Raw genomic sequence first — 26,491 nt, forward strand, 5'->3', positions numbered from 1 at the left:
CTAGATGCCTAGAATTTCCATATATATTTTAGGATCAGGTTGTCAATTCCTACAAAGAAGCCAACTGGGATACTAAAAGGCAATGCATTTAATCAGTAGATCAATCTGAGGAGTGGTACCACCATAGCAATATTAAGACATCTAATCTATGAACATAAGACGTCTCTTTATTTAGATCTTTTTTTTTTTTTTTTTTGAGACAGGGTCTCTGTCTCCCAAGCTGGAGTGCACTGGCATGATCTCAGCTAACTGCAACCTCCACCTCCCAGGTTCAAGCAATTCTCCCACCTCAACCTTCCAAGTAGCTGGGAGTACAGGCACATGCCACCACACCCAGCTAATTTTTAATAGAGACTTGGTTTCATCATGTTGGCCAGGCTGGTCTTGAACCTCAAGTGGCCTCAAGTGATCCACTCGCCTCAGCCTCCCGAAGTGCTGAGATTACAGGCATGAGCCACCACACACAGCCTATATCTCCTTTAATTTCTTTTAATAGTGAAGATTTCAGAGTACAAGTTTTGAGTTTATTTTGTTAAATGTTTCCTAAATACATTATTCATTTTGATGCTGTTGCAAATGCGATTTTCTTTAATGCCATTTTTCAGATATATAGCTGATATTTTTATATTGATCATGTAACCTGAATTTTGCTGAACTTATTACTTCTAAATAGTTTTTTAGTGAATCCCCTTGGAGTCTGTATGTGAAAGAGGATGCCATTAGAGAATATTAGTTTTACTTCTTAACTTTTCAATCTGGATTCCTTTCCTTTTTCTTTTTTTGTTTAAATGCCCTAGATAGATCCTCACTTCCAATGTTGAATAGAATTGGTCAGAATATACATAACTGTCCTGTTTCTGATTATAAGGGAAAAGCATTTGGTCTTTAAACATTAAGTAAGATGTTAGCTGTGAGTTTTTTGTAAAAGTCCATTTTCAGGTTGACAAACTGAAGTTCGCTTCTCTTCCTATTTTAGTGTTTTTATCATGAAACAGTGTTAGATTTTGTCAAATACCTTTTCTGTGTCTACTGAGATGATTGTGTGCCTGTTTTTTATCCTATTGATTTCCAGGTGTTGCACCAGCCTTGCATCCCTGGGATAAATCCCACTTTTCATACTGTGTAATTCTTTTTACCTGTAGCTTAATTTGATTTGCTGATTCACTAGGCTAAGTTTCTTGTGATGTCTTCCTTGGTTTTGATGCCAGAATAATACTAGCCTCAAAGAATAAGCGAGGATGTGTCACCTACAAAAATTAGCCAGATGTGGTGGCAGATGCCCATAATTCCAGCTCCTGAGGAGGCTAAGGGAGGAGAATTGATTAAACCTGGGAAGCAGAGGTTGCAGTCAGCCAAGATCATGCCATTGCACTCCAGCCAGGGCAACAGAGCAAGATTCCATCTCAAAAAGTAAAAATAAAATATATTTATCAATTTCTGTATTTTGTATTGTTTCTTATACTTTTCTTTTTCTTAAGACGGAGTCTCGCTCTGTCGCCCAGGCTGGAGTGCAGTGGCATGATCTCAGCTCACTGCAACCTTCGTCTCTTGGGTTCAAGCAATTCTCCTACCTCAGCCTTCCAAGTAGCTGGGCTTACAGGTGCCCATCACCACACCCAGCTAATTTTTGTATTTTTAGTAGAGACAGGGTTTCCCCACATTGGCCAGGCTGGTCTCAAACTCCTGACCTTAGGCAATCCACCCACCTGGGGCTCCCAAAGTGCTGGGATTATAAGCATTAGCCACTGCACCCAGCCTATACTATTTCTTATATCCTATACTACATTTTCTCTATGTTTTCTTTTTGCAAATGTCTATCTCTACTAGTATTTTTTTTTTTTGAGACGGAGTTTCACTCTTGTTGCCCAGGCTGCCACCTCCTAGGTTCAAGCCATTCTCCCACCTCAGCCTCCTGAGTAGCTGGGATTATAGGCTCAAGCCACTACGTTCGACTAATTTTGTATTTTCAGTAGAGATGGGTTTCTCTATGTTGGTCAGGCTGGTCTTGAACTCCCGACCTCAGGTGATCTGCCCACCTAGGCCTCCCAAAGTGCTGGGATTACAGGCATGAGCCACCATGCCCGGCCTACTAGCAGTTCTTTTAGTGATTATGTAGATAGCTAAGTGCTCTCAGTTTTTATATGTCTAAAGTATCTATTTTGCCCTCACTATTAAATAATTTAGCAGTATATAAAGTTTTACGTTGACAATTATTTTTTTCTCTACACTTTGGAGATCTTATTTCATTGCCTTCTGGAATCTATGGTGTTTATGAAGTATTTCTTTTCACTGTAATTGTTTCTCTCTGGTATATTTTCACATTTTTCTTTTTTCTTTTTTTTTCCCCCCCGAGACAGAGTTTCACTCTTGTTGCGCAGGCTGGAGTGCAATGTTGCGATCTCAACTAGCCACAACCTCCACCTCCTGGGTTCAAGCAATGCTCCTGCCTCAATCTCCCAAGTAGCTGAGATTATAGGCATTGCCACCACACCTGGCTAATTTTGCGTTTTTTGTAGAGATGGGGTTTCTCCATGTTGGTCAGGCTGGTCTCAAACTCCCAACCTCAGGTGATGTACCCGCCTCAGCCTCCCAAACATGCCTGGCCCACATATTATTTTCATTCTTGATGTTCTACGATATAAAAGATGTGTCAAGGAATGAATTGACTATTTAACCTGTTTGGTACTCAGTATTTAAGAACTCACATTTTTTACTAGTAAAAATCTAAGTTATCTCTTCAAATATTCTTTACTATTCCTTCCATTCTCTTCCCCTGCAACTCTTTTCAGATGTATGTTGAAGGCTCTCAATTCATCCTCTATGTCTTTGTTATGTTCTTTCATATTTTCCTCTTTGTCTCACTAGGAGAGAGAACTTCTCAGTACTGTTTTCTAATTTACTAAAACCTCTGTGTCTTCTCTGCTGGTTAAACAAATAATTAACAAACACTATTTTAATTTCTAATCTTTTGTTTACAATATTACTAATGGGTTTTAATTGTTAATTTTATTTGATCTCTTTTCATTTCCATATCTAAGGGCAAGTTTATGGCACTGGAACTACAGATAGCTTCCTAAATCTAGCTTTTCGCTATTGAAGTTCTGACCAGTTAGCATAACAGCTTTATATAAATTATAACTATGTATAAAGACCTTTTGAACACCACCAGAAAATTTCAATGTCTTCTGGTGATGAACTATGAGCTCTATTTCTACTATTTTTCATCCAATTGAGAACCATATGGTCTTTTGTACGGTATTTCATATTTCAGTCTCTTACTCATTGCCCAAAACTACGTATTTCCAAAGCACAAAACAAACACTGCTGTAGTGCCACGTTCTGAGGTTTAGGAAAGCTTAATCAGAAAATATTTCAAGTTCAACAGAAATGCAACAAAACGTTCAGAAATATTTATAACATTCCCAGTTTAAGTCATCTTGGAAAAGAATGGGTACTAACACTAGCCTGGCCAACATGGTGAAACCCCATCTCAACTATAAAAAGTAGCCAGGTGTGGTGGCACCTGCCTGTAGTCCCAGATACTCAAGAGGCTGAGGCAGGAGAATCACTTAAACCTGGGAAGCAGAGTTGCAGTGAGCCGAGATGGTGCCACTGCATTCCAGCCTGGGCGACAGAGAGACTCTTTCTCAAAAAAAAAAAAAAAAAAAAAAGAATGCATACTAAGAAAAGAACAGGCAATAAAAGAAGCAAAAAAGGTAATAATCTCTTTTATTAGCATTTCTCATTACTGTTTGCACTTATATTTCAGCTATTCTCGAAACAAGTGCAAACACAACTATTACAACACTAAAGCAAAAGCTGAACCTATTGGGGAAAAAACAATGTTTGGACTTTCAGGGTTACCTTGACCTGGTTTTCCTAAAAGATAAAACAAAGACTGCTGTGCACATCAAAATCCTGGTTTATATTGTAAACACCTGTGGCAATCATTAAAGACTAGATTTAGACTTCACAGTAGATACAATATAAGCCTCTGTCTCAGGGGAAATCTTCACATTTAATTGTTATTATGATATAGGCTAACAGCCAAGACAAAAACTAAGTAATCAGCATTGACCTTTTATTATACTATGTATTTTCTTCAGGAATGCCACCAAAAACTCTCAAAAGGGATCACAGTATTTATTTTGAACTTTTGTAAAAATTTACCCCAACTGTTCACTATGGCCAGCTAAGTTAACTGAACCCTTTCGACAGTAAAGATACAATAGCATACAAAAAGATTATTTATTGGTTCCAGATGTCATCAATGCAATCTTAACTGAGCATGTTTTTTTGAACCAACTCATGTTACAAGCTTTTTAATTCAAAGATCTAAAACTGCAGCTGATAGTGCATTTCAGAAATGGGAGGTTCTTGGTCATTTTCATTTCTTCAGAATTTTGGGGGAAAGTCAATTTTATAATTTCAAAGAAAATTAAGAAAACAAAGGAACCCTAACAGCTGTATTTGGGGAGAAAGAAAAAAAGCAAAACAAACAAGGTTTAGAAACGACTGACTTCAATTAACTGTAGACAGGATAAACAAGCTACAGAGGTTTTGGTATAAGAGGTAAAGGAGAAAACGGGTATCATTAGCCAGCATCATACTAGGTTTCAACTAATCATCAGAGAAAACACTACCACAACCTTTTATATATACATCAAATGTATTACAGGTCATCTTGATAATATACCATTGCAAAGTGGATGGTGGTCCTTGATTAATTCAAAAGCATAAACAAATTTTTAAAGGGAGAGGATAAATTCCTGTGAACATACTGAATAACCAGAGAGAACTTATTTGAGACAGTCTCGCTCTGTCGCCCAGGCTGGAGTGCAGTGGCGCAACCTCAGCGCACTGCAACCTCTGCCTCCTGGGTTCAAGCAATTCTCCTGCCTCAGCCTCCCGAGTAGCTGGGACTATAGGTGTGCGCCACCACACCCAGCTAATTTTTCTATATTTTTAGTAGAGACAGGGTTTCATCATGTTGGCCAGGCTGGTCTCTAACTCCTGACCTCAGGTGATCCGCCCACCTCACCCCTCCCAAAGTGCTAGGGTTACAGTGTGAGTCACTGTGCCCAGCCCAGACAAGACTTACTTCTTATGACACTTAACACATGTCGAAATGATACTGTGCAAAATGTACTGTCTACCACAGTAGACATATTTTCTTAGGAATAGAAGCCATATATCTCATTTATCCCAATCTCCACAGTGTCTTGCAGAGTGCCACTATGCCTAGACACGAACATCAACTTTCCCATCCCCTTACCAGCCTATTAAGGAAGAAAATAAAAAGCAGCCCTCCTGAAAGCCATGAGAAAATGGAACCCCATTCCATACCAGTCAGTAACACTTTCCAAGCCAGGACTAAATTCTGCAAGGCCTAAGAACCTTCCATTCTATAGTATTTTACTATGGTTCACTGCCCTGTTGTATTAAAAAATCCTCTACAAGGCCAGGCACGGTGGCTCATACCTGTAATCCTAGCATTGTGAAAGGCCGAGACGGGTAGAGGTTAGGACTGCAAGACCAACCTGGCCAGCATGGTGAAACCCCGTCTCTACTAAAAATACAAAAAAAAATTAGCCAGGTGTGATAGCACACACTTGTAATCCCGGTTACTCAGGAGGCTAGGCAGAAGAATCGTTTGAACCCGGGAGGCGGAGGTTGTGGTGAGCCAAGATTGTGCCACTGCACTCCAGCCTGAGTGAAAAAGCCAGACTCTGGCTCAAAAAAGAAAACAACTCTATGGTATTGTAACAGAGGGATAATTAAAATTAGTGTCAATAATTAAAGAGTGAATGACTAGTAACTATGTAACAAATCTTTTGGCAAGTCAGGTGGATCCAATATCTCTTTTTCTTTTTTTTTTTTGACGGAGTCTCACATGGTCACCCAGGCTGTAATGCAGTGGCGCAATCTCGGCTCACAGCAATCTCTGCCTCCTGGGTTCAAGCAATTCTCCTGCCTCAGCCTCCCGAGTAATTGAGACTACAGGCGTGCACCACCATGCCCAGCTAATTTTATTGTATTTTTAGTAGAGACTGGGTTTCACCATGTTGGCTAGGATGGTCTCAATCTCCTAACCTCATGATCTGGCCTCCCAAAGTGCTGGGATTACAGGCATGAGCCACTGCGCCCGACCTCTAATACTTCTTTCAACAAAATTGAAGGAAGACCTAGTTCACTTGTTAGCTGATAGAATAAAAACATTTTGATGCTAAAGAACGATGTAATTTAACATAATTCAGAAAGAGCTAAGAGAATTGAATAGTAATTGCTTTAATAAAACTCTATTTCTATCTACCTACTTATGAGACCAAGAATTCCTGGCATTTATATCTTTAAAAAAAAATTATTGCAATAGAATTGATGCTAAAAAGCTATCTTTTTCTAGTAGTAATATTCATCCAGAGATTAATGATTTAATGACTATATCTCAAAAGAGCTGCATTTCCAGTAATTTCTATACACTTTTCTTTTTTTTGAGATAGAGTCTCACTCTGTCACCAGGCTGGACTGCAGTGGCACAATCTTGGCTCACTGTAACCTCCGCCTCCCAGGTTCTGCCTCAGCCTCCAGAATAAGCTGGGACTACAGGTGCACGCCACCACACCCAGCTAATTTTTGATACTGTGCAAAATGTATTATCTACCATGTATTATCTACCAGTATTTTTAGGAGACACGGGATTTCAGCATGTTGGCCAGGTTGGTCTCGAACTCCTGACCTTGTGATCTGCCCACCTCAGCCTCCAAAGTGCTGGGATTACAGGTGTAAGCCACCGCGCCTGGCCCCACCTGGGCCTTTCAAAGTGCTGGGATTGCATGTGTGAGCCAATGCTCTGGGCCAACAGTTTCCATTTTAACAACTCATCACACAATTACTCAACATCTGTTTTCCTCATTGAGTTCAACTAAGTTAAAGAACAACATGAATTTTGCTCCTTCTGTATACCTAACACATAAGTACAATGTCTGCCTCACAGTAGGTATTAAACAAGTATTTATTGGTAAATAACTGAACATTTATCGGATAAAACAGACATTTCATAGAATTAAAGGTAACACAGTGAAAGCTGTTATTAGAATGCCAACAATCCTAGCTTGCCCATGACTGTATCTCAAGTGTTAAGAGTACCGATAGTCTCTTATCTCAGGGCTATGCAACCTAAATATCAACAGTAAGATCAAAAAACAAGGAAAAATCTGAATAAGGCATTTTTCAACTTGTTTTTCAATCCCATTCTTAACTCTAGACTTTAAACAGTATTCTCTTATTATGCAAGAACAAATAAAATCAAGGTTTATTCCATGATAAAATTAACACTACTACCAAGAAACGCAACACTTTAAGGCAATTTTTGCATTGAAGTTGGTGGGAGACTTATGAACTTACCCTCTTTAGCCAAATATAACTCCTTAAATTTTGCTCTCTTTTGATTAAATTCTTGCTCAAGCTGCTGTTGTGCACGTAAAAATTCTGCATTAATTTTTTCCAATTCTGCTACCCGCTGCTGAAGAGAAACTGGGGGAAAAAAATACTAGTTAACAAGTAATAACTTTTATTATTTATAAATTAAGCTAAAACACTAAATTAGTATTCCACCTGCACATTGCTATATACGAAACAAGTAGTCAAGCTTCTTCCAAAAATCCACAATATGCTAGGAAATTCTAATGTTAAGACACTCCTATTAGACTTAATACACAACTATAAATGAGTCATGTAAAGCGAAACTGCAAATATACAGAGAATCACGTAAGACCAATTTCCCCATAAAAAAAGAGCTTCTAAAGTTCCTTTGTGAAAATGAGTAGCAATTCAATTTTAGAACAGTTAAATGTTGGATTATTTGAGCTATTTATCCCACAAATGTATCCACTGACAATTTTGGTATTTCCTGTTTCCCTCAAGTGTCACAAGCAAAATCTAATAGGTTCCCTAATTAGCGTAGCCATACCAGACTGAACTATTCTTCCAACTTCAAAATGATCCATTACCATTATACTGAGATTATAATAAACCCATTCAGAGAGAGAGGATACAGAACTGTACATTCTATATAAACTCTCATTTACTGGGAGATAATCTGGTTTTCTTCCATGTTTTTAATATTGATCATGGTATGCAGGGATTAGCAGACTGTTTTTTACTTTATGGGCGTTATAATTTGGACACCGCTGGTTAAATAATTGCCTTCCCTAACCAAACCCAGGGGTTCTTTTGATTGAAGCTTAAGACAGGAGGTCCAGCTGTCCAAACACCTTATCTCCTCTTTTACCAACAGGATCCCGCCTTAAAACTATGACCGTAACCCCTTTAGGGGATATCAATTAGTACTAATCAACCACTAACTACCTAGGCCAGCAGAGATCCAAGTTCCCTACTACAAGCCACTCCAAATAATGATGATTCGCCTATAATTTTAACCAAGATCTGAGATTATCTTTGAAGGCTACCCTCTCCCAACCACTCAATTTAACTAAGAGCTAATTTTCAAATGCACAGAAAAAAAGACTGAAAAAAATGTACCAATGATTTATGAGTAATAGAATTATGTCTCATTAATTTCTTCCATATGAATTGTTTTTTTTTGACAGAGTCTCACTCTGTCACCAAGGCTGGAGTGCAGTGGTGCCATCTCAGTTCACTGCAACTTCCACCTCCCAGGTTCAAGCGATTTTCCTGCCTCAGCCTCCCAAGTAGCTAGGACTACAGCCATGCACCACCAAGCCTGGCTAATTTCTGTATTTTTAGTAGAGATTGGGTTTCACATGTTGGTCAGGCTGGACTTGAACTGCTGACCTCAAAAGATCTGCCTGCCTGCTGGGCGCAGTGGCTCACACCTATAATCCTAGCACTTTGGGAGGCAGAGGCAGGTGGATCACGAGGTCAAGAGATCGAGACCATCCTGGTCAACATGGTGAAACCCTGTCTCTACTAAAAATACAAAAATTAGCTGGACATGGTGGCGCAAGCCTGTAGTCCCAGGTACTCGGGAGGCTGAGGCAGGAGAATTGCTTGAACCCAGGAGGCGGAGGTTGCGGTGAGCCGAGATCGTGCCACTGCACTCCAGCCTGGGTAACGAGAGTGAAACTCCGTCTCAAAAAAAAAAAAAAAAAGATCTGCCTACCTCGGCCTCCCAAAGTGCTGGGATTACAGGGCGTGAGCCACCACACCTGGCCTTCCATATGATTTTCAAAGTTCTCTTCTATGCAGGTATGTATTCCTTTGACAATGAACTAAAACCAATACAGATAGTTCAGACTTATGATGGTTTCACTTACAATTTTTCTACTTTATTATGGTACTCATGCAATCATTTTCTTTTTCACTTTCAACTTTCACTACAGAATTCAATAAATTACATGAGATATACAATATTTTATTGTAACTTGATATTAGCTGTCATTACTAAATTGGTAGTATATTTAATGAATAAATAGTAGTAATCAAATGACCTTGTATGTAGCCAGAAAAAACCAGAAGCCACGTCCAAGCTCATGATTCTGACTCAGTACCATGCTTAGACTTCCAGCTTATACCCTTCCCTATTACCAAGTATCTTTTTTTTTTTTTTTTTTTTTTGAGACGGAGTCTTGCTCTGTCGCCAGGCTGGAGTGCAGAGGCCCGATGTCGGCTCACTGTAACCTCCGTCTCCCAGATTCAAGTGATTCTCCTGCCTCAGCCTCCTGAGTAGAAGGGATTACAGGTGTGTGCCAACACGCCAAGCTAATTTTTGTATTTTTAGTAGAGACAGGGTTTCACCATGTTGGCCAGGATGGTCTCCATCTCTTGACCTCATTATCCACCTGCCCCAGCCTCCCAAAGTGCTGGGATTACAGGTGTGAGCCACCACGCCTGGCCTGCCATGTATCTTCATAGCAACATGAACAAACAAACTGCTGTAATGCCAGCCTTCAACAATATTAAACCTTCTAAAACTTAGAAGGCTGAGAATATAAGTACACCAGCCTTTGTCAACAGGCTTTCTGTTAGATGATCTTGCCCAACTGTAGGCTAATCTAAGAGTTCTGAGCACATTTAAGGTAGCTAGGCTAAGCTATGATGATCCCTAAGTTAGGCATATTAAACCCATTTTGACTTAAGAAATTTCCAATTTATAACGTGATATAGCCCATGGCAAGTCAAAAAGCCTCTCTATTCATTTCCATGAGACCTTCAAACTGGCCTCACCATAGATTTAATAGTGTAAGTGCAATCCATCGCAGGAAGAGGATGACTGCTGCTGTGAGTTCCATGTCATTAAAGGTAATTATCTTAAGGAAGGAACATGTAGGGTCTCTTAAGTCAAAGCAATGACTTCTGGTCGACTGAAGGTTTGATAACTGAGAAAGACAGATGAGGAAGCCATTGGAAGGAAATAATGTGCAATTCTCTCATCTTATGATTTGAAATCATGAAAGATATTTGTTCTCTGTGCTAATTCTGCTGGTATTTTTATTGTTAAATTCACAATGTTTAATAAGTTAAACAACTTTTCCACTTAACACTTTATTATTACTGGTAGCTAGTGATTAGTACACAGGTAACAAAGGGTTCTGGGGAATCAAGAAAAGAGAAAAACCAAAATCCCTTTGTTCTTATTTTTCCCTAGTAAGACATATCCCCTCCTATCCCTAACCTTCTACCAAAATGTACACATAACCAAAACACTCATACCTCTCAACATTCATATATTTATATTTAGGAAGTAAGGTTAATGAATCAACAAAACAAAAATACAGCCATTAAAGATGCAGCCAAGATTAAGTATGTTTCCATTACTCCCAACCCCCTTATGGCTGGGACCCACAGTTTAAATCCACTCTATACCCGCAAAGCCTGGCTCTCTCCAGGCTTCAGGACAGTGTTCAGTTCTAGAAATCATGATTCCTTTGAGAGTATACCAAGTATTTGTCTTATTTTTTTTTAAGAAGTGATCATCCACTTCAAGTACTGCTAACATACTACGATTCTACAATATAGAAAGACCAAAAACATTGCTGTTTACAAGAATGACTTTACTATGACATCTCGAAAAATTGATTCATCCTGAATATGAGAAAGTTTACAAATAAGCATATCCTAATACATTAGCAACCAATCACAAATCAAGCAGAAAATAGCTCTCACCACACAAAATGCTGTATTATTTTTTTATAACATGGTGACTAATGGGTCACAATCATTAGCTAATACTTCATATAAAAAGTACTTAGTGTGACATATAGAACAAACTTGATAAATGTTAGCTGTCATTATTAAATTGGTGGTATTTATTTAATGAATAAAGATAAAAAGTAGTGATCAAATGACTTTGTAGCCAGAAAAGACCAAAAGTCACTTCTAACCTCATGACTTAGTTCCATGCTAAGACTTCTAGCTCATACCCTTCCCATTACCATGTATCTTTTTTTTTTAGACAGAGTCTCACTTTGTCACCCAGGCTGGAATGCAATGGCACGATCTTGACTCACTGCAACTTCTGCCTCCTGGGTTGAAGAGATTCTCCTGCCTCAGCCTCCCAAGAAGCTGAGATTACAGGTGCCCGCCACCACTCCCAGCTAATTTTTGTATTTTTAGTAGAGAAGAGGTTTCACCATTTTGGCAGACGGGTCTCAAATTCCTGACCTCAAGTGATCCACCCACCTTGGCCTCCCAAAGTGCTGGGATTACAGGCGTGAGCCACCACATCTGGCCTCATTATACTAAATTTGATAAAGACATAAGCAGTGTGAAATTTACTACAACCAAAACCTTTTTGTTTAATGATGTTCAAAATCCAAGAAAACACCTATTTCAAGCAATTTACACACATAGAAAAATAACAACTCCAGTGGGATCATAGAATCTGAAAAGTTCCTGAAACTCAAATGTCTTAACTTGTATATCACTGGATTTTGAAACAGAACTACTGGCCAGGCGCAGTGGCTCATTCCTGTAATCCTAGCACTTTGGGTGGCCAAGGCAGGTGAATTTTTTTTTTTTTCAAGATGGAGTCCTGTTCTGTCCACCAGCCTGGAGTGCAGTGGCGAGACTACATCTACCTCCCAGGATCAAGCGACTCTCACACCTCAGCCTCCTGAGTACATGAGATTACAGGTGCATGCCACCATGCCTAGCTAATTTTTGTATTTTTAGTACAGACGGAGTTTCCACCACATTGGTCAGGCTGGTCTCAAACTCCTGACCCCATGGATCTGCCTACCTCGGCCTCCCAAAGTGCAGGGATTACAGGCGTAAGCCACTGCACCCAGCCAGCAGGTAGATGTCTTGAGAACAGGAGTTCAAGACCAACCTGGCCAATGTGGCAAAACACTGTCTGGTGGTGCGCAACTGTAATCTCAGCTACTGAGGAGGCTGAGGCACGAGAATTGCTTGAACCCGGGAGGTGGAGGTTGCAGTGAGCTAAGATTGCACCACTGCATTCCTGTCTGGGTGACAGAATGAGACCCTGTCTCTAAAAGAATAAATTAAAGTAAAATAAAATAAAACTATTAACTATGGTAGGTACATCCATTCAGTAAAATTCCAAGACAGAAAAATTCATATTAAATAAAAAGAATTCACAAACTTACATATAGCACAGTTTGAGATATCCAAAAATTATATAGAAAAAAAGATTGGAATGAATATTTCAAATGGCATTCTGAAAAAAATAAATTATGTTGATGAGATTTAAATCAAAAGGTAATGAGATGCTTTATCTTTTTTAATAATTGTTATTTTATTGCTCTCATTCTCTTTGCTCAATAAAATGTATACATAATTTAATGGTCTTAAAATATTTTAACATAAAAAATCATTTTTTAAAATTTTGCTCTTAAGAAACTCACAGTTTACAAACTAATCTTCCCCTCCCCACCCCCATCCCCATCCCAACTAATCATTTTTTAAACTGAACATAAGATTTTCCCAGCCAGGCCCAGTGGCTCACACCTATAATCCAAGCACTTTGGGAGACCAAGGTGGGAGGACTGCTTGAGGCCAGGAATTTGAGACCAGTCTGCACAACAGATTGAGACCATCCATCTCTACTAAAAATACAAAAATTAGCCAGGCGTGGTTGCATGCACCTGTCACTTGCACCTGGGAGGTTAAGGCTGCAGTAAGCCAAGTTGGGACCACTGCACTCTGAAAAAAAAAGTCTAAAAATTTTAAAAGTTTATAAAGTAACTTTATAAACTAAGGTAAACTGGCCAGGCACGATGGCTCACACCTGTAATCCCAGCACTTTGGGAGGCTGAGGCAGTCAGATCGCCTGAGGTCAGGAGTTCAAGACCAGCCTGACTAATATGGTGAAACCCCATCTCTACTTAAAAACAAAACAAAAATTAGCTGGGCATGGTGGCAGGCGCCTGTAGTCCCAGCTACTTGGGAGGCTGAGGCTTGAGAATCACTTTAACTGGGGAGGAGGAGGCTACAGTGAGCCAAGATCACGCAACTGCCCTCCAGCCTGGGCAACAGAGTGAGACTTCATCTCAAAAAAAAAAACAAAAAACAAACAAACAAACTTTTTAGTAACATTCCTCTAAATCTGCTCCCTTAGAGATTTTGGTTCTGCTCTCCAGAATTAGAAAATAGATTTTCTAGTATCTGACGTTTCACACCCACCCTGTTTTCTTCTCCAGATGAAAATTCCCCTAATCATGATTTCTAAATGCTTCGTTATCCAAGTTGCTCACCCAAGTTGCAAACTAAACTTAGCCAAAATTCCACATACAATATGACAGTCTGATCTAAACATAATACCAGCATAGAGTCTAAAAGAAACATTGTCTCCTTTCTTCAGGGAATCATGCCCTTAACAACTTACAGTAAATCTACTCTTTTTTTTTGGCCACAACCCCATATTGTTATTGTTATCCCATAGATTAATGTAATCCAACACTGTCCTTAAACCCTTTCCACTTGAACTGCTATTAATCCAAGGCTCCTCTTACAACCTAAAGCTAGTGCAGTTTTCACCAAAGCGCCGGTGGTTGATTTATTTTTTATTTTACACCAGATCTTTGCTACACCACCTGAAATCTTGGTGGAGGTTGATACTGACTTATTAGAAAGACTGTTCTGTTAGTTATAAATTCATTCCAACCATCCTTAGTATCAAATCACATTTCTTCACCTTATCCATGATTTCATGAACAGTGTAGGCAAATGCCTTACTAAAATCCAAAGGTAAGCTATCAAGAATTTTGAAGTCAGAGAAACTTGTGTTTCACCCCAAACCCAAGGTTTCATTATATGAATTAGAGCAAAGAGTTTAACCTTTCCCAAATATCATTATTAAAATGAAGATGGTACCCGTTTTGCAGAGTATTGCATGTTGTAAGAATGAGATATAGCATCATATAAAAGTAGCTCCAGAAAACAGGTACTCAAACGACAGCTACTTACTAACAGTGTCAGGATTTCATAGTTCCAGGTTTATCCTTCTGCTGGAAAAAGCTAAGATGTCTATTTGGTCAAATTTGTTCTAGATATACCTTTCTAGTGATAACTGTATCACTTAATTTTCTAAAATGTTCATAAGCCACTTATTCTGTAATTTTTTGAATGTTCTAGAAATTATATTCACACAAAGCTACAAATTAAGCAGGTAAACAAAACCTTAAAAAGAATACAAAAATACAGAAGAAAAGTAACTGTAAACAAAAGTATGGGAATTTCTAGTAGTACACAGAAAATTCAGAAGGGAAATGGGAGCATAATAAAAGTCAGTTGCCCCCAAAAAAGGCAGAGGAGAGGGATCTGAGTGGCTTTGGAAGGCTCAGACAGGAGGATCTTGAGTTCAGGGATTTGAAACCAGCCTCGGGGTGAGCTACAACCTTTCCAAGGGAGTGGCTGCATGATCACCATCTTAAAAGAAAAAACAAACAGAAACCAGCCTTGGAAACATAGTGAGACCTCATCACTACAAAAAAAATTGAAAAATTACCCAGACATTCCAGGTGCACACCTGTAGTCCCAGCTACTAGGGAAGCTCAGGTGGGTGTATCACTTGAGCCCAAGAGCTTGAGGTTCCAGTGAGCTGTAATAGTGTCACTATACTCTAGCCTGGACAACAGAGTTTATAGCCCCTCTTTCTTGCTGTCCCCTCTGTCTCTTAATAAAAGAGACAGAGGGGGCCAGGAGCGGTGGCTCACGCCTGTAATCCCAGCATTCTGGGAGGCTGAGGCAGGTGGATCACGAGGTCAAGAGATCAAGACCATCCTGGCCACGGTGAAACCCCATCTCTATAATAAAAAAATAAAAAGCTTTTAAAAAGAAAAAATAATAAATAAAATAAAAGACAGGGACAGCAAGAAAGAGGGGCTATAAACAATTGTCAAGTATTTGGGGATCATTGGATGTGAGTGAATGTTCAATAAATTGATAATGCAGTATAAACTACATTCCAGGGTCTATTCCTGTATTATTATAATGCTATATAACTAAATTCCAGTATGTACTACCGAATGGAATAAATAATAACAATGTGAACCATGGAAAAGTCTCCAATGGTTGCCAACTAATGATTACCTCAGAATCAAGCAACTTCTCAATTACACAGTTGAAATAAGCTATGGTTTTTTTTTTTTTTTGAGACGGAGTTTTTTTGCTCTTGTTGCCCAGGCTGGAGTGCAATGGTGCAATCTTGGCTCACCGCAACCTCCGCCTCCTGGGTTCAAGCGATTCTCCTGCCTCAGCCACCCAAGTAGCTGGGATTACAGGCATGTGCCACCATGCCCAGCTAATTTTTTGTATTTTTAGTAGAGACGGGGTTTCACCATGTTGGCCAGGATGGTCTTGATCTCTTGACCTCGTGATCCACCCGCCTTGGCTCCCAAAGTGCTGGGACTACAGGCGTGAGCCACCACACCCGGCCTGGATTTTTTTTTTTTAATACTAGTCAATTTACACTGCAGTTCAACCACTATTACATGAATTTTACCCGATAGTTTAAAAATCATCTTAATTTCTGATTTACATTGAGTCCAATCATTGTAACTGTCAAAAAGCTGGTGTCTAACAGTTGATATAACTATGTATGAATAAAAATGGTCTATTGTCTATTTAATTTGTACAATCTGGTGTTATCCTACTTCTCAAGTATTTCAAACACCAGATAATGTCAAGCCAGATGAAAAAGCATGAACATCACTGGACTGAACAGTAGATATAGTCTCTATTAGGATATTTAAATATTTTAGTTCCTCACTTACAAGACAGACATATATTACAAAAAATACCAGGCTTAGATAAGTACTCAGGCAAAAGATTTAGTTTTCTGCCAGGCCGGTCATGGTGGCTCATGCCTGTAATCCCAGCACTTTGGGAGGCTGAGGGGGCGGATCACCTGAGGTCAAGAGTTTGAGACCAGTCTGACCAACATGGAAAAACCCCATCTCTACTAAAAATACAAAATTAGCTAGGCATGGTGGGATATGCCTGTAATCCCAGCTACTCTGGAGGCTGAGGCATGAGAATTGCTTGAACCTGGGAGGCAGAGGTTGTGGTGAGACCGCGCCATTGAACTCCAGCCTGGACAACAAGAGCCAAACTCTGTCTCAAAAAAATAATAATAATTTAGTTTTCTGCCTATAACTCTACTGGTATTCAAAATAGAACTATAATATATCATGCCAGTTTGGAATCTGGCTTGGGACTCTTAAAATTCACCCACAATGACGTTAAACTTTTACGTGCTTGAATTTCAGTACGAAAAATTTATAAAGCCCTTATATTATTACTATTAAATCAATTTTTTTTTTTTTTTTGAGATGGAGTCTCACTGTCAGCCAGGTTGGAGTGCAATGGTGCCATCTTGGCTCACTACAACCTCTGCCTCCCGGGTTCAAGCAATTCTTCTGCCTCAGCCTCCCGAGTACCTAGGATTACAGGCACCCGCCACCACGCCCAGCTAATTTTTTTGTATTTTTACTAGAGACAGGGTTTCACCACCTTGAACCTAGGAGACGGAGGTTGCTATGAGCCAAGACCGTGCCATTATACTGCACTGTGGGCGACAGAGTGAGACTCCACCACACACACACACACACACACACACACACACACACACACACACACAGATGTCAATTCTCTCCAGGCTGATTTGTAGATCGATCACACACATACACACACACACACACACACACACACACACACGCACACAGATGTCAATTCTCTCCAGATTGATTTATAGATTCAATGCAACCCTCATCAAAATTCCAGCATGTACCTTTTGTAGAAACTGATTTTGTAGAAGTTGATTCTAAAATTTATACTACAATGCAAATTACAAATAGCTAAAACATTCTGAAAAATAATAAAGTTGGAAGACTTACATTATCCAAGTTTGAAACTTACTATAAAGCCTACAGTACTGAGAGGACACACACACACACACGCGTGCGCACTGAAAAGACTGGAATCCAGGAATAGGTTCACACCAATATGTTTAATCAATATTTTTTATAAATGAGCAAAAGTAATTTGATGGGGAGAATGTAGTCTTTTCAATACCTGTAGCTAGAAATGGCTATCAAAATACAAAAAAAAAAAGGAGAAAAAAAAGAACATAAAAGAACCTAACACCATATACCAAAATTAAGTCTAAATGAATCCATATCACCATGTCCAGAGGAAAAAAATGAATCCATAGACTAAAACTTCAAGAACTAAAAGTATAAAAGAAGAGTTCTTTTTTTTATAAAAGTATAAAAGAAGAACTAAAAGTATAAAACTTCAAGAAAGAAAAAAATATTTTTAATTGTGAACATGAGATAGGCAAAGATTGCCTAGATAGAACACATACAGCATAAAACATAAAAGAAAAAATTGATAAATTAGACTTCATCAAAATTAAGAACTTTCCCTTTTCCAAAAAACCTGTTAAGAAAATTATGATGGGGAAAGGATTCCCTGTTCAATAAGTGGTGTTGGGAAAACTGGCTAACCATATGCAGAAAGCAGAAACTCGACCCCTTCCTGACACCTTACACTAAAATTGACTCCAGATGGATTAAAGACTTAAACATAAGGCCTAACACCATAAAAACACTAGAAGGAAACCTAGGCAAAACCATTCAGGACATAGGCGTAGGCAAGGACTTTATGACCAAAACACCAAAAGCATTGGCAACAAAAGCCAAAATAGACAAATGGGACCTAATCAAACTCCACAGCTTCTGCACGGCAAAAGAAACAGTCAATAGAGTGAATCGGCAACCAATAGAATGGGAAAAAATTTTTGCAGCCTACCCATCTGACAAAGGGCTGATATCCAGAATTTACAACGAGCTAAAAAAGATTTACCAGAAAAAAACAAGCCCATTCAAAAATGGGCGAAGGATATGAACAGATACTTTACAAAAGAAGACATACAAGAGGCCAACAAACATATGAAAAAATGCTCATCATCACTGGTCATTAGAGAAATGCAAATCAAAACTACATTGAGATACCATCTCACGCCAGTTAGAATGGTGATCATTAAAAAATCTGGAGAAAATAGATGCTGGAGAGGATGTGGAGAAATAGGAACACTTTTACACTGTTGGTGGGAGTGTAAATTAGTTCAACCACTGTGGAAAACAGTGTGGCGATTCCTCAAGGACCTAGAAATAGAAATTCCATTTGACCCAGCAATCCCATTACTGGGCATATATCCAAAGGATTATAAATTGTTCTACTATAAGGACACATGCACACGAATGTTCATTGCAGCACAGTTTACAATAGCAAAGACCTGGAACCAACCCAAATGCCCATCGATGATAGACTGGACAGGAAAAATGTGGCACATATACACCATGGAATATTATGCAGCCATTAAAAATGAGGAGTTCGCATCCTTTGTAGGGACATGGATGAACCTGGAAACCATCATTCTCAGCAAACTGACACAAGAACACAAAACCAAACACCACATGTTCTCACTCACAGGAGGGTGTTGAACAAGGAGAACACATGGACACAGGGAGGGGAGCACTATACACGGGGGTCTGTTGCGGGGGAGTGGGGGGGACAGCGGGGGGGGGAGTTGGGGAGGGATAGCATGGGGAGAAATGCCAGATATGGGTGAGGGGGAGGGAGGCAGCAAATCACACTGCCATGAATGCACCTATGCAACAACTTTGCATGTTTTTCACATGTACCCCAAAACCTAAAATGCAATAATTAAAAAAAAAAAAAAGAAAAGAAAATTATGAAGTACACAGAGGTTTAAAAAAGAAAACTAAAAGGTAAGTCAGACTAGGAGAAAGTATGTGCAAACATATACCTGATAAAACACTAGTATCCAGAATACATTAAAATTTAAAAAGAGGCTGGGCTCAGTGTCTCACATCTGTAATCCCAGCACTTTGAGAGGCTGAGGGGGATAGATCATGGATCACTTGAGCCCAGGAATTCGAGACCAGCCTGGGCAACACAGCAAAACCCAGTCTCTAAAAATAAATAAATAGATAAATTTTTTAGAAAAAAAAAAAATGTTCACCATTATTCATCACTAAGAAAACACAAATCCACAGTGAGATGCCACTGTATACTACCTAGCCAGGCTACAATTAAAAAGCTTGATAATATAGTGTTGGCAAGGCTGCTGGTAAAATGCAAATAGTGCAATCACTTTGGAAAACAGATCAGGGTATGTTGGCTCACACCTGTAATCCCAGCCCTTTAGGAGGCAGAGGCAGGAGGATAATTTGAGGTCAGGAGTTCAAGACCAGCCTGGCCAACATGACAAAAATCTGTCTCTACTAAAAATGCAAAAATTAGCCATGCATGGTGGCATGCGCCTGTAATCCCAGCTGCTCAGGAGGCTGAGGAGCAAGAATTGTTTGAACCCAGGAGGGAGAGGTTGCAGTGAGCCAAGATCACGCCACTGCATTCCAACCTAGGACTAAGACTCTGTCTCAAAAAAATTAAATTTAAAATGAAATAAAAATTAATTTCACCTGTTTTTCTGTTTGGGGTTGTTTTGGTTTTTTACTTTTTTTTTTTTTTTTTTTTTTTGGTAGCCACAAAGTCTTGCTTGGCTGCTCAGGCTGATCTCTAACTCCTGGCCTCAAGTGATCCTCCCACCTCAGCCTCCCCAAAGTGCTGGGATTACAGGCATTAGCCACCACACCTGACCAGAGTTTTTTTGTTTTGTTTTTAACTTTGTAAATGTGGCTATTAAAAAATTTTAAATTATATTCTTTGGCTCAATATCACATCTCCAAGGGCTTATTGGGTACCCTGGATATTTAGAGTTTTCATTTTTTTTTTACCTCCAATTCACTTTCCCTTCTCTATTTTTCCCAATTCATCATCCTGCTTCAAGTATTACCATACTTTGCAAACAATCTAAACACCAATGTCAGCCACCTCAATACCACCCTAGATTCCCTTCTCCCTTATTCTTTCCAGCAGTGCAGTGCTAATCTAAGTTTGGTATGCAAACTGTTTGTTTACTGACCTAAGATTAAGACAAGGAATTTGTGCCACAATGTAAAATAAACAAAGACACTAAGCACATTGCTTAGTTCTACAGACATTTTTCAGTAAAGAAAGCAGTACATGGATTTATATTCTGGTCTAAGTTCCTTCTCTCCTCGAAGACCATTAAAAACTGTTTGTGAACAGGTTATTTTCAGTAGCACTGGTGTAGCTGACAATCGCCACATCCGTGGCTATCATCTTTTGAACAGTCTTCTTACATTTAAAGAAATTTCCATTTTATGAGTTTCAGCTTCCCAAATATAAGTCAAACACAAAACCCTAATCTCCTTTAAAACCAGAATCCAGGTATGTGACCTAGGCTCCTCCAATCAAACACACCCAAAAGCAACTTGAATTCAGAATAGAGCAGTGTAAAGAAACAAGGTTCCATTTTCATTGCTCTAAGACTTTTAGTCGTGTCCCAGGGGTATAGGTCTAGCTCCTGAATAAGAAATGGTATCAGTCCAAGCAGCAGTGACAATAGTATTAAAGTGAATTTCTATAGACCAACAGCACCAGGTGCAAGTTTCCTGTAAGGTCAGTTCTATAGCAGCTTTTGGGTATTCCTTAAAGTTTAGTATAGAAGTGTGATTCTGCAAGTGTAGCTCTGGGACCACAACATCACTATCACCTGGAAACTTGTGAGAAGTGCAAGTTCTCAGGCCCCATCTCAGACTTCCTTGAATCAGAAACTCCGGAGATAGGGCCCAAGCAATGTGCTTTAACAAGCCCGTTACGGACTGGGCACGACGGCTCATGCCTGTAATCCCAGCACTCTGGGAGGACAAGGCGGGAGGATCACCTGAGGTCAGAAGTTTGAGACCAGCCTGACCAACATGGAGAAATCCCCTCTCTACTAAAAATACAAAATTAGGCAGGTGTGGTAGTAGACGCCTGTAATCCCAGCTACTCAAGAGGCAGAGGTAGGAGAATCGCTTGAACCTGGGAGTTCAAGCGATTGTGGTGAGCTGACATTGTGCCACTGCACCCCAGCCTTGGCAACAAGGGCAAAACTTGGTCACAAAAAAAAAAAAAAGCCTTTTTAGATGCAGGCTAAAGTTTGAGAATGATCTAGAATCTCTCTCCTTGTCTTCCCAATGATTCTGTAAGCAACCTCATATCTTCTCAAAAATACCTTTTCTGTTTAGACCAGACAGAACAAACTTTTGTTTGCAACCAAGAAGCTTGAGTAAAACATAATATACTGTCACTCCCACCACCACACTCTTAAAGTAACTGCTCATAGGGTGCTAAGCAATGATTTAAAAACAACAACAACAAATCTACAAGGAATTAGCATGAGTTACAAGACAGAAAACACTTGAAAAATCTACTTACAATCGAGCTGGTTGATTTCATATTATATGGGTATGGAGGAGCACATACTGACTTCCTTCTAAAGAGTACAGTATAGAAAGGTATCCCGCTTGCACCCCGAGAGACAGAGAAACTTGACCAATACTACCTCAGTAGGAGTGGTCAAGGCTACACATCACTGATAAGTCATGTATGTACCCTTGATGTGACACAAAGAAAACGATCCTTTACCCTTGTGCTCTTCCTCCCAAGATGCTATGTCAGTCTAATGAGAAAAACATCACACAGATCCCAATTGAGGGACAATCTACAAAATACCTGGCCAGCACTTCTTAAACCTGGCAAGACCATCAAACCAAAGTCACGGAAACTGTTATAGTCTAGAGGAGCCTAAGGAGGACTGGTAACAAATGTTATGTAACAGCTGGACAGATTCCAGAACAGAAAAAGGACCTAAGGTAAAAACTAAGGAAATCTGATAAATGACAAACTTTAAGTTAGGGATACTGTATCAATATGAGTTCATTAATTTGGTAAATGTACTATACCTCTATATGATGCTATTAACAGTGGAAGTGCAGTATATGAAAACTCCGTACTGTCTTCCCAACTTTTCTGTACAATTCTAAAATGAAGCTTGTTTTTTTTTTTTTTTTAAATGCTGATTACATTTTAAATGGTTTTTAAATGCAAATAAATGAATACTTTTTTTTTTTTTTTAATTTCCCAGCTCCTAAAACTGAGAATACCTTTATTAAAGCAGTCCACAGAGGTCTGGCAATGTTGACCACCCAGCAAAGAACAAATATCCCTCCATACACCATCACCACCACACTGTCCCCATCCCAAAACAAGCCTTCAAGCTTAACAGGAATGAAAAACTCATGAACTTGAATCCTTAGCTGAGTTGATTTGCCTTCCCATCTAACTGCAGATTATACTCTGTAAGACCCGATCGTATCTCCTAATAACCCTCAGTTTTGCCTGGAATCCAGTCAGAGAGAAAGCAGTTTAGAAATGAATGCAGATAGCAGGCTGAATAGCTCTGTAAATGAGAAACAAACCCAAATGACAGCAGGGAGGAATGGCAAAAATAAAACCATGACTAAAAATGAACTGGAATTCAGAACCACTTAATATAAAGGCAAACAAAACTAACTGAAAAGAAACTTCAGTGGCTCTAGGAACTCATCAGCTTACTGCTCAGTACCAAAACTAACTTCCATAATACTAAGTCATCAAAAAAAGATTAAATGATGCCTAGTGTTCTCTGTCTAAGGATAATAATGATGACAATAGTGATTTATTTAAGAAAAATTGCTAAGAAAAATATATGCTACATGCCTAGCACCCAGACTGTGTTCTCCAAATGCCATTTCCCACTAAAAGGAACTAGGGACCCTTAGGAAAAAGGACCAATTGCAAGTCCAGGGCAGGAAGTATTCAAGATAAGCCTGGAACATCTTTGTCTGTTAGGGTTTTATATAAAAAGATTTCGGAGTCAATTTAAAGAGGCCACACACTGGCCGAAAATGGGATAGTTTGGATATCAGTGTGGTAGGTTAAAACATCCTCCCTGGCTGGGCGCAGTGGCTCAAGCCTGTAATCCCAGCACTTTGGGAGGCCAAGGCGGGTGGATCACGAGGTCAGGAGATCGAGACCATCCTGGGTCAACATGGTGAAACCCCGTCTCTACTAAAAATACAAAAAATTAGCTGGGCATGGTGGCGCGTGCCTGTAATCCCAGCTACTCAGGAGGCTGAGGCAGAAGAATTGCCTGAACCCAGGAGGCAGAGGTTGCGGTGAGCCAAGATCGCGCGATTGCACTCCAGCCTGGGTAACAAGAGCGAAACTCCGTTTCAAAAAAAAAAAAAATCCTCCCCCTACAACCCCTCCTCCGCCACACACGCCACACACACGTATACATGACATGACAACTGGGGAATATGTGAATATAGAATGGCTATTTGTCGATACTGTTAACTATTGTTAACTAATTTTAGGTGTTATAATAGTATTGTGGTAGGTTTACACATACACTGTAACATTTCCAAATGAAATCAAATTGCTATTTTAAAATCCTGGAGGAGAGGTGGGGGTTATAGGTGAGATTGGCCATACATTAATCATGACACATGGAAGTTGGTGGCTCTACATACCAATCTTTTTAAGTGTTTAAGAAGTTCCGTATGAAGATATAATGAGGTATTACACACATACACACACAATTCACAATGGAGAACTATTCATAATGAATATAATTATCTCTGGTTATTACCAATTCCTCTAATATAAATAGTAACTGATTCAGAATAGTCTTAAGATTTTTATCATTTACAGGAAAAAAGCCTAAAGCAACATAAGATACTTCTTAGAACCATATTTAATTATACCATAAAACAAATCAAATTCCCTATATACACCCTGCCCTTGACTGTAATGCAGAAAATTTTTAAATGTAGATGTAATTCCTTATCTCCCTGCACTTTTGTTATAAAATGGCTACACTAGCTATAAACTCCACAGTGAGGGTTACTTATCAGATGAAAAGTTCTTCATAAATAAAAACACAGGGTTATATTTTATTTACAAGGAAAGTTGGCTGCATTATTTATGAGCTTTTCCGAAATATCAAGGTCACACATAGAGAGGGAACAGAATTTTTGATAAATAGCTATCTGCCTACATATGGCTGAAGGAGATTAATTGTATGTCTCAGGAAAGGAACACAAGAACCAAGAGGTAAGAGAAGTCTTAAGGAAAGAATGCTATGGTTAGTACTTGGGAGGGAAGTCTTGATTAAAGCTACAGAAAATGCAATATGTAGTAACAGGAGCTAACAACGAAGTATCTATTGCCTATTTATCAACTATTATATGAGAAGCCATAGACCATAACAGCTGAGAGCACAGGCTCTGGAGTTAAACTAGGGCTTTAATCCCAGCCCTCCCACCAAGCTGGTTCCTTCTGTCCACCTGTAAAAATGGGGACCAATAATAGGACTATCTTCTAGCATTGTAGTAAGGATTAAATAATTCACATATAGCTCTTCATGGAGTATCAGTCAAGTTATTTTGTATGCTGGCTCATTAAATTTTCAAACCAAACCATAAAATAGATATCACCCCAGTTATAGATGAAGAAACATTCTGAGATTAAGCTAATCTACTGATACACAGCTAGTAAGTAGCAGAGCTGGATTTAAACACTGACCTGCCTGGCTCAAAGGCCTAGCTGGATTTCCCCATAATTACAGGTGTTTAATACAGGAGATTCATAAGTCACATGAGCAGAAATTGTAAATAGGTGTAAAACCACTTCCTACGAATGTTCTTATGTAGTCGCACTGTTCATTTACATGTTGAAATCTGTAAGCAAACTACATTACTTATTACAAATTATTTTCCTTTACAATAAAGGCATTATGTTATTAAGTTTTTGGGGTTTTTAAAAGTCTTGTGTATAATTTTACATCAGAATGGTAAAGGGGGTATCCTAAAGTATTTTGTCCTAAACCAGTGGTTCTCAACTAGGGGTGATTTTACAATTTCACCACCAGAAATTTATGCTAAGGAAATAATCATAGACATGTATAAAAACATAATTTCAAGAATATTGACTGCAGTATCAGTTAAAATTCCAAAACATTCAGGTAAAGTATATATCTAAAAATAGAAAACTAACAAAAAGCCAGGCACAGTGGCTCATGCCTGTAATCCCAGCACTCAAGGAAGCTGAAGCAGGCAGATCATTTGAGCCCAGAGTTTGAGACCAGTCTGAGCAACATGGTGAAACCTCATCTCTACCAAAAAAAAAAAATTAGCCAGGTGTGGTAGTACACACCTATAGTCCCAGCCACTCAGGAGGTAGAGGATCAATTACCCCAGGGGGGTCAAGGCTACGGTGAGCCATGGTTGCAACACTGCACTTTAGCTGGAGCTACAGCGTGAGACCTTGCCCCCACAAGAAAACAAAAAGAAAATTGACAAAATAAATTTTGCAATAGCTATACAAGTTTCAAGATGAGTCTTTTTCTTTTTTGAGACAAAGTTTCCCCGTTGTTGCCCAAGCTGTAGGGCAATGGCTTTTTTTTTTTTTTTTTTAATTTTTAGTTAAGACAGGGGTTTCTCCATGTTGGTCAGGCTGGGTCTTGAACTCCTGATCTCAGGTGATCCACCCACCCTGGCCGCCCAAAGTGCTAGGATTACAAGCGTGAGCCACCATGCCTGGCCCAGCCTCAAGAGGAACCTTGAAAGAGAACATAAATTCTATCAAATGATCAGAGAGTATTTTCTATACTATGTAAACTGTCCTCAGCATAGTAAAAGATGAAATGTTCCCCATTTTACCAAGCTAGTATCATCAAGGTACCAAAACCCAATGCGGTACTAAAATGAAAAACTATAAGCCAATCACATTTATGAATGAATTTAACTGCAAACATTCTCGAATCTTAGCAATCAGATCTAGCTACATACTAGAATAACAATGTGGTACTAAAATGAAAAACTATAAGCCAATCACATTTATGAATGAATTTAACTGCAAACATTCTCGAATCTTAGCAATCAGATCTAGCTACATACTAGAATAACAATCCATCACAACTAAGTTCAGTTTATCAGAAGTGTGCAAAAACTAACATTCAGAAATCCATTAATGCAATCCATTTTGTTAAACAGATCAAAAAGACTTG

General features: G+C 39.1%; 1 protein-coding gene across 2 annotated transcripts in view; it reads right to left on the minus strand.

Annotated features, from left to right (window-relative positions):
* Positions 1–26,491, minus strand: part of RABEP1 (rabaptin, RAB GTPase binding effector protein 1) — a 126,984-nt gene that overhangs the window by 73,102 nt on the left and 27,391 nt on the right. For both annotated transcript variants that reach the window (XM_021672753.2, XM_064367597.1), the window contains exon 2: positions 7,405–7,533. In XM_021672753.2, coding sequence (XP_021528428.1) covers positions 7,405–7,533 — 129 coding nt within the window. The remainder of the gene's footprint in view (positions 1–7,404; positions 7,534–26,491) is intronic.

The sequence above is a fragment of the Aotus nancymaae genome, unplaced genomic scaffold (assembly GCF_030222135.1).
Source record: "Aotus nancymaae isolate 86718 unplaced genomic scaffold, 86718_ANA_hifiasm-v0.15.2.pri h1tg000072l, whole genome shotgun sequence".
Taxonomy (NCBI): Eukaryota; Metazoa; Chordata; class Mammalia; order Primates; family Aotidae; genus Aotus; species Aotus nancymaae.